General features: G+C 48.3%; 1 protein-coding gene across 1 annotated transcript in view; it reads left to right on the top strand.

Annotated features, from left to right (window-relative positions):
- The window catches only part of DYSF (dysferlin), a 63,910-nt gene that overhangs the window by 6,015 nt on the left and 48,398 nt on the right, over positions 1 to 9,497 (top strand). The window contains exons 3-6 of the mRNA XM_032224297.1: positions 603 to 696; positions 2,910 to 2,987; positions 7,347 to 7,528; positions 8,546 to 8,686. Of these exons, the coding sequence (XP_032080188.1) occupies positions 603 to 696; positions 2,910 to 2,987; positions 7,347 to 7,528; positions 8,546 to 8,686 (495 nt within the window). The remainder of the gene's footprint in view (positions 1 to 602; positions 697 to 2,909; positions 2,988 to 7,346; positions 7,529 to 8,545; positions 8,687 to 9,497) is intronic.

Raw genomic sequence — 9,497 nt, 5'->3', positions numbered from 1 at the left:
AGAGGACATGAGCACCAAGAACTTCTCTTCCTGGATGGAAAAACAAATCAAGGAGAGAAGCAACTTGGAATTAAGGGGAAACCTCCTGACAATTAGAACAAATAACCAGTGGAACAGCCTGCCACCAGAAATGGTGGTTGCTCCATCACTGGACTCTCTTAAGAAGAGCCTGGACAGGTGGCAGAGGGTCCATTTATAAACCTGAATCCCTTACTAGCAGGACTGCAGCCCCCATGAATTACCCCATACAGCCAGCCCTGGATTTACCACCACAGTTCAGTTCCTGTTACTAACTTAACAATGGCAGTGATTCACTTTACAACGGTGGCAAAAAAGGTTGTGAAATGGGGCAAAACTCACTTAACCAATGTTTCTCTTAGCAGCATTGTGGTCACATATTGAAGACTAACTGTAGAAATTCCCCCCCAAATATATTAACAACCAAAAAGCAAACAGAGATAAAATTTTTTTTAAAAAAACAACAACAGTGTGCATTGAAAATCTCTCTTTCTGCAGAAAAGTGTGTGTGTGTGTGTGTGTGTGTGTGGAGGGGGGGTCAGTATGCCCCCCCCATGACAAAACCAAACCCACTTCTGTTGTAGGGTGGGGTGACGGACGACAAGAGCGATGATGGGAAGTCCGTCTCGACTCTCAACTTCGGAGTGAACAGACCAAGCATCTCCTGCATCTTTGACTGTAAGCATCCCCTGAGCGGGGAGGGGAAGAACGGGGGGTGGGGGAAGAAAAAGGGGGGATCCGTGGGTCAGAGGGGCACTACCTTGAAGGCAAGGAGGCTGAAAAGCTTCCAAGCCATGATAAGCAGCCTTCCAATAGGCGAGGGGCTGTCACAGTGAGGGTGGGGGGGCACCCTCTTCTCCAAAGCTCCAAAATGCAAGAGGAGAAACAGCGGAGGGAAATTAATCAAGGAGAGGAGCAACCTGGAATGGAGGAGGGATTCAGTCAGGGGAACTACCTGCCTCCAGAAGTTGCGGAAGATGCTCCAATGCTGGGAGTTTTTAAGGAGAGATTAGAGCACCATTTGTCTGAGATGGTTTAGGGCAGAGGGGTCAAACTGAAGGCCTGGGGGCTTGGATCTGACCGTGGGGCCACCCTGGGAACAGCGAGGGTCCGGCCTGCAGTGCTTCTGCCAGCCAAAGTGGGCTCTGCCACGGCCTCCTGCAACCCCCCTGTGGCCCTTCCAGGTCCCGTTTTCACTGGCAGAGGGTTGCAGGAGGCCGTGGCAGTTGAAAACGGAGCTCGGGAGCCCACTTTCGCTGGCAGAAGCACTCAGGCAGCCACAGGGTCCCCGCACATGAGTGACGTTAAGCTGGCCACATTCAACCTGGCCACACCCCCACGGCCCCCTGAGGTCAAACACAACCCTCAATGAAATGGAGTTTGACACCCCTGATTTAGGGTCTCCTGCTTGAGCAGGGGGTTGGACTAGATGACCTACTCTTCCCACTCTTCTCTTCTCTTCTGTTCCGTTCCGTTTTATTCCATTCCATTATTATTCCATTATTATTCCATTATTATTCTATTCTATTCTATTCCTTTCATTCTTGTTTCTGTTCTATTCTATTCTATTCTATTCTATTCTATTCTATTCCTTTTCATTCTTATTTCTGTTCTGTTCTGTTCTGTTCCATTCCATTATTCTATTCTATTCTATTCTATTCCGTCCTTTCCCTTTCCTTCTTATTTCTGTTCTGTTCTGTTCCGTTCCATTATTCTATTCTATTCTATTCTATTCTATTCTATTCTATTCTATTCCATTCCATTCTATTCTATTCTATTCTATTCCTTTTCATTCTTATTTCTGTTCTGTTCTGTTCTGTTCCGTTCCATTATTCTATTCTATTCTATTCTATTCTATTCTATTCCTTCCCTTCCCTTTCCTTCTTATTTCTGTTCTGTTCTGTTCCGTTCCATTATTCTATTCTATTCTATTCTATTCTATTCTATTCTATTCTATTCTATTCTATTCCGTCCTTTCCCTTTCCTTCTTATTTCTGTTCTGTTCTGTTCCGTTCCATTATTCTATTCTATTCTATTCTATTCTATTCTATTCTATTCTATTCCTTCCCTTCCCTTTCCTTCTTATTTCTGTTCTGTTCTGTTCCGTTCCATTATTCTATTCTATTCTATTCCATTCCATTCCATTCCATTCCATTCTATTCTATTCTATTCCCTTCCCTTTCCTTCTTATTTCTGTTCTGTTCTGTTCCGTTCCATTATTCTATTCTATTCCATTCCATTCCATTCCATTCCATTCTATTCTATTCCTTTTCATTCTTATTTCTGTTCTGTTCTGTTCCGTTCCATTATTCTATTCTATTCTATTCCATTCCATTCCATTCCATTCCATTCTATTCTATTCCTTCCCTTCCCTTTCCTTCTTATTTCTGTTCTGTTCTGTTCCGTTCCATTATTCTATTCTATTCCATTCCATTCCATTCCATTCCATTCCATTCTATTCCTTTTCATTCTTATTTCTGTTCTGTTCCGTTCTATTCTCGTCACATTGGGGAGAGTTTGATTTCATTCTTTTTGATCTGCCTTAGAATCGGAGCCTTCTGAGGGGGTCCAAGAGTTATTGAAAGAAGAATGAAACTATGAAATAGTAATAACAACAACAACATACATTGATCAGGGAGGCAGGATGGGGGTCAGACCAGGAAGGGTCTCCAAACGTGGCAACGTGAAGACTTCTGGACTTCAGCTCCCAGAATTCCCCAGCCAGCATCCCCCAATTTGCATAGCTGGCTGAGGAATTCTGGGACCTGAAGTCCAGAAGTCTAAAAAGTTGTCAAATTTGGAGAGCCCTCCTCTGGACCCTTCATTTTGAAGCCAGATGTTCAGTTCAATATTGTTGCTTTCGACGTGTTGTTGTGTTTCTCTCCTTGAAGACGGAAATCGCTACCATCTGCGTTGCTACATCTACCAGGCCAGGGGGCTGCTCGCCATGGATAAAGAAAGTTTTTCAGGTAAGATATTACCTAGTTGGGTCCTGAAACGCCTGCAAGAAAACCACCCAGCTCAGAGAGCCCCAGGGACCCCCCCCCCCACAGTTCAACCCAGAGCTACAAATCTTCTCCTTCACCAGATCTAATTGGGAAATTCTTCCCAAACCCTTGAATGGAAGCAGACTTTCAAGTCAACTTATCTAGATGAGATGAAAAGGCCGATGTTGCTTTTTGTGACCATTTTTACGGGACTCCTCTTTCCCATTGGAACGTGGGACTCTGTGGGGCTGGAGCAGTGTGTGGGCAGATGCCCCCCCCCCCAGAATGAACCCCCAGAACCTCCCCTTCCTCTGGGGTGGCTTTGAGGGAGAAAGCTATTCCTAAAGAGGGACCAAGCGATCACCACCTACGCCAAATCCAGAGGGATCTGCTCTTCCCCTCCAGAAAATCTCTCCTCTCTCCTGCACGCACGCACGTACGCACACGTGTGTGTGTCTGTGTGTGTCTGTGTGTGTTTTTGAGCATGTTTGTTGCCTTGAACTCAAAGTCTCTCTCCAAACCGATGACCTCATCCTTCCTGATTGGCTGGACCGAGTGGGAGCAGCTTTCCCTGCATGGACGGCAGCCAATGACAACAGCCGGCCCAGATGTAGACAAGATGGAATTGTGATTTGCTGTTGGTGGAACAAAGCATAAAGGAGCCCTTTTCAGGGCCATAAAAATGAAACCCGGGACGGGTGCGAAGCGGAGACAGAGGCGTCTGTCGGAGGGCTTTCGCAAGTTGGGCGGAGGGGCCGCACAGTCGGTGTTCCCCCTGACCCGGCACGGAAGGCAGAAACGCAGCCACAGCTGAGATGCCTCTTCCCGTCACAAGAGATCACGCGAAGCCTTAGTAAAGCCTTAGTAAAGCCTTAGTAAAGCCTTAGTAAAGCCTTAGTAAAGCCTTAGTAAGGCCACACCTGGAATCCGGCATCCGGTTTTGGTTCCCACATTACAAAAAAGATGTGGAGACTTTGGATAAAGGGCAGAGAAGGGAAAACTAAGGGGATTTAGGGTCTGGAGACTTAACCATAGGAAGAACGGTTGCGGCAGAGGTGGGATTCAGTAGGTTCTGGCTGGTTCTGGAGAACCGGTAGCGGAAATTTTGAGTAGTTCAGAGAACTGGTAAATACCAGCTCGCCCCCCATCTGTTCTATCTGCCTCTGGAGTCCCAGCTGATTGGGAGGAAATGGGGAGTTTGCAGTATCCTCCCCGTGCCACACCCATCAAGCCACGCCCACAGAACTGGTAGTAAACATGTTTGAATCCCACCACTGGGTTGCAGGATTCAGGTTTGACTAGTCTAGAGAACTAGACTAGTGGATGGAAACTAATCAAGGAGATAATCTGGAATTAAGGAGTAGCTTCCTGACACCGAGGACCATTAATCTGTGGAACAGCTTGCCACCAGAGGTTGTTGGGGCTCCATCACTGGAGGTTTTCAAGCCGCCTGTCTGGAATAGCATAGGGTCTCCTGCTTGAGCAGGGGGCTGGACTAGAAGACCTCCAAGGTCCCTTCCAGCTCTTTTCTGATGGAGACTGATCCCATCGGTCTTGGTGGTCCCAAACCTGCCTTAAGGCCCACAAAGGCAGTTGGGTGTGGATGGGTGGGGGTGGGGGTCGGTGGGGCCCAGCATTAAAGAATGGGCAGCAAACCTTCTGGGCTCCCCCAGCCTCAAGACGAAGAAGAGGGGCTTAAGAGCCCTTGAGATGAGATCTGGAGGTGACATAGAGAAGATAGAATAATAGGGGTGGAAGGCCCCTTGGAGGTCTTCTAGCCCAACCCCCTGCCCGTAGAAGGAAATCCTATACCATTCTGGACTTCCTTTTTGGCTTGAGGGATGGATGCAGCTGGTCACAGAAAGAATAACAGAGCAACAGAATTGGAAGGGACCTTGGAGGTCTTCTAGTCCAACCCCCTGCTCAACTAGGAGATCTGGCCTATACCATATCAGACAAAAGGTTGTCCTATTGCCAGTGATGGAGCACCCACAACTTCTGGTGGCAACTTCTGTTCCACGGATTAATTGTCCCCACTGTTAGGAAGGTTGCTTCTCTCCTTGATTAGTTTCCATCCATTCTTTCTTGTCCTGCTTTGGGCAATAAGTTGACCCCCCTCTTCTTTGTGGGAGTCCCTTAGTTATTGGAAGACGAGCCGTGTCACCCCCAGTCCTTCTTTTCCTAGACTAGACATAGCCAATTCCTGCAACCGTTCTTCATATCAGAGGCTGGGCGGCCTCTGTCTTCTGGCTTCATCCAGCCTCAGAGGGAGGCTTTGAAACTGCTTGAGACTTGATCTGGAGGAGGAGCAAGGCCTCCATTAGGCTCCTTGGTTGCTCAAGTCCACACATTCAAAATGATGGATTCACTTTTGAAGGTGCTATTGACTAAATTCCATGGGGGATTCTGGGAGTTGAAATCCGCAAGTCTTAAAGTGGGCAACTGTGGGCACCCCTCCCCCTGAACTAGAGCCCGAAGAAGCCGGGGTGATTGTATTGCTGTGAGCAGGAATGGGTGAGAAATCCTTTGAAGAGTCAGCTCCCAACTTGGTGGCCTTCTCCAAGAGAAGAAGGAAGCCTGAGATCTACATTCAGTTATTCTCACAGGGTTCCTAAAATCCAGGGTTTTTTTTTGGGGGTGGTGGTGATTATAGCTGTCTCAAGAATGCCCCCTCCTATTGTGCACCCCTCTGAATTTCTCCTCTTCAAGTCAAAAAGTGGCATCGTTTCTTGCGGATGATAATAGGACCAGGAATAGCCCAGAGGTGCTTTTCCAAAAGTCAGATTGACTTGCTCTTATTCCTTGAAAACGTTTCACTTCTCATCCAAGAAACATTTTCAGTGAAGAACTCAAGAAGTTTCTTGGATGAGAAGCGAAAGGTTTTTCCAAAGGAAAACCACCAAGGAAGTCCAGGGGCCTTTTGGAACAACCATGACCTGGATCAGGGGTCAGCCACCTGTGGCTCTGGAGCCGCATGCAGCTCTTCCATCCCTCTGCTGTGGCTCCCTGTTGCTGCTCAGCTCCACCATTGAGAGGGCTTTTGATTAGGACAGGTAGAGGAAAAAGGAGGCCATGCTAGGAGGAGACTCTATGGTGGGAGGAACCGGACTTCCAGGGGGCTTCAGAATTGAACAGGGGGCCCCCCTTCCAGTTAGGACATTTGTGGCTCTTTGAGTGTTTCGGGTTGCCGACCCCTGACCTGGATGATGGAGACTCTCCATAGGACATGGCTAGGAATGTGGGTGAGTAGATGCGTGTTGTGACTCACTAGCAAGGCAATAGGGGTGATGATGTAGCTTGGGGTTCAAGGAGGGCAGACATGGGGTAGGATTATGGGGCAGAAGGTGGTGTAGATGGAGGCAAGGAAAGGCATGTAGAAATGTTTCTCGCTCAGAAACTGAGATGAAGAGTAGGAAGTAGAGGAGAGAGTAAGGGAAGAAGAGAGGGATAGGAGAGAGGGCAAGGAGGGGAAGAGGAGGAGAGAAAAGAGGAGTGGAAAGGGGAAGAGGAGAAAGAGAGAAGAAGGGGAAGTAAAGAAGAGAAGGACGACAGAGGAAAGAAAGGAGGGAGGGAGAAGAAAGTGATGAATAAGGTACAAATACGGTGTATGGAAAGCAGAAGAGCCAACAATAGTTTTTGGGAGTTGATGGTAAGATGAATTGATGTAAACATTTAATAATACAATGTTGGCTACGTAATAGTATACATGGGATTAAAAATGTTATGAAAATGAAAAAATAAAAAACTTAAACAATAAAAAAAGGAAATGTTGCTTCAACAATGGTTCAAAGCTTATTTCGAAGTTGTTCAAGATGCGACTCTGAGACACTACAACCGTCATAAACGTGAGTCGGCCCTTAAGCACCTGGATTTTGATCACGTGGCCACAGGGATGATGCAATGGTTGTGTCAAAACAGTCAAAAGTCCCCCTTTTTCCCCCAGTGCCGTCGTAACTTTGAATGGTCAGTAAGTGAAGTCCTGTGAGTTGAAGGTCCATGGAGGTTCTCCGTCATCTGGGTCCTGATTGTCCCAAAGGGGCTTTTTTCAAGGGGCAGCTGGACTTTATGGGGTTTCTTCGAAGACGTTTCGCTTCTCCTCCAAGCAGCTTCTTCGGCTCTGATGGGACGGTGGGAATGGAGCTGAAGAAGCTTCTTGGAGGAGAAGCCAAACGTCTTCAAAGAAACCCCAGAAAGTCCAGCTGCCCCTTGAAAAAAGCCCCTTTGGGGCAGTCTTGTAAGTTGAGGACCAGCTGTCCGTACTAAAAGCTCTGATGTAGACGTTTTCCACCAGGAAAGGTGGACTGTCCGATTATCTCCTCCTCCTCCTCCTGTCCTTCACAGATCCCTACGCCATCGTCTCCTTCCTCCACCAGAGCCAGAAGACGGTGGTCGCAAAGAACACGCTAAACCCCACCTGGGATCAAACGTTGATCTTCTACGAGATCGAAATCTTCGGGGCTCCCCAAAATGTTGCTGAATCCCCTCCCGACATCGTGATCGAAATCTACGACCAGGACACTTACGTAAGTGGGCAAAGGGCAAGAAGCCCCTGGCCAAGCAGGAGACCCTCCGTTCAGCTTCGGTCAGGGCGGGGACTGCGGGCGGGCATTAAGAAGACAATCAGGAGACCCACAAGCTACAGGTAGTTTCTTGCAGGCTTCTCATGACCCATCTAGGTAATGACATCAATAATCTTCTTCTTCTCCTCCTGCTCCTTCTCCTTCTCCTTCTCCTTCTTCTTCTTCTTCTTCTCCTTTCACTTCCTCTTCTTCTCCTTCTTCTTCTTCCTCCTCCTCTTCCTCCTCCTCCTCCCTCCTCCCTCATCCTCTCCACAAACCCCACTCCCTTCTAGCACTGATGATGTTACCTACTTAGATCATGAAATGTTTGCAAGAAAACCACCAAGCTTAGAGAGCACCAAGGACTCCCTAGTCGTCGTCGTCCTCCTCCTCCTCCTCCTCCTCCTCCTCCTCCTCCTCCTCCTCCTCCTCCTCCTCCTCTTCCTCCTCCTCCTCCTCCTCCTCCTCCTCCTCCTCCTCCTCCTCCTCCCTCCTTCTTCGTTCTCTCTGCAAACCCCACTCCCTTCTACCACTCCTGATGTTACCTACTTGGATCATGAAATGTTTGCAAGAAAACCACCAAGCTCAGAGAGCACCAAGGATCTCTCATTTCAACCCTGAGCTACAAATATTTTCTTCTGCTGTATCAGCACAGTGACACTGCATGGAAATGCTAAAATTAGCAGTCTCCCTTCCTTCCTTCCTTCCTTCCTTCCTTCCTTCCTCCCTCCCTCCCTCCCTCCCTCCCTTCCTTCCTTCCTTCCTTCCTTCCTTCCTTCCTCTTCCACCCTCCCTTTATTAATTTTTTCTCTCGTCACCTCACAATTCTAGAGAGGTCTGGGTGGCTTACAATGGAATAAAAACATGTAGTAGATGTAAAAACAATTGCAAATATAAAAAAAAAACCAGATTCAAATGACAGAGGATGAAGAGTGATCTCAGAATCTGCCCCCCCCCCCCGGTCTTCCTCCCTCTGACCAGGGTGCGGATGAATTCCTGGGCCGTTGTGTTTGCAAGCCCACCCTTGACCACACACCGAGATTGTCCTGGTATCCCATCGTGAAGGGCAGCCGGAGAGCAGGGGAGCTCCTGGCGGCCTTTGAGCTGATCCAGAGAGAGAAGGTGAGTTGGGGGCTTGTGGGGAGGACCTGAAGCCTGGAAGGGGGGTGGGGGCAGGAGACCTGGAGGCTGAAGTGGGGGGCAGATGCAGCTCAGCCAAAGGGGTGGGGGGCTCTGCTCCCAGGGCCATGGAAGGGCTTAGAGATCTAGCCGTGGGTGAAGCCATGAATGCCCTCACACCTATCCTGCATCCTTTCAAGTAGTCCTCGGTTTATGACTGACCCATTAGCGGCCATTAAAAGTTACGACGGACCTCCCTGAGGGTACTTACGAACCGGATGAGGAGTTCTGACAACTGTCCTCTGTCTGCCCTTCGGTCCTCGGTCACCGACCCGCCTTAATGGCCGTTTGCAGCTTCCCCCATTTTATGACGTGTTTTTTTTTAACTGAAAACCGGCATTTGCTTCGCAATGTTCAGCGAAACTGGCCTAGAGCGACACCATTGGTTCGCTTAACGACTGCGGCACTTGTTTAACGACTGCTGCAAAAAAGTCGTAAGATTGAGTCAGTCACGCAGGTGGCCTGATTTACGCTGTCCTGACTGCGATGGGGGGGCTGCTTTACAGCTGTAAGTCAAGGAATAGCTGGAAGCAAATGACATTGCAGGGGGTGGCAATGCCCCCCCCCTGCCCCCCAAATGCTCCTCCATCCCTCTTCTCTCCCCCACTGGCTCTTTTGTCCAGCTTCAGTCCGGTGACTCTTTAAGCAGCAGGCTGCAGACCAGCCCTCATTTTTATAATTTATATTATATTATTACAGCATCATCATCATCATCATCAAATTACATAATTAATATAATTTTCAATACTCAGGT

This window comes from Thamnophis elegans, chromosome 9 (genome assembly GCF_009769535.1).
Source record: "Thamnophis elegans isolate rThaEle1 chromosome 9, rThaEle1.pri, whole genome shotgun sequence".
NCBI lineage: Eukaryota > Metazoa > Chordata > Lepidosauria > Squamata > Colubridae > Thamnophis > Thamnophis elegans.
Note: the sequence above shows the minus strand (reverse complement) of the source record. Positions and strands in the feature narration are given on the sequence as shown.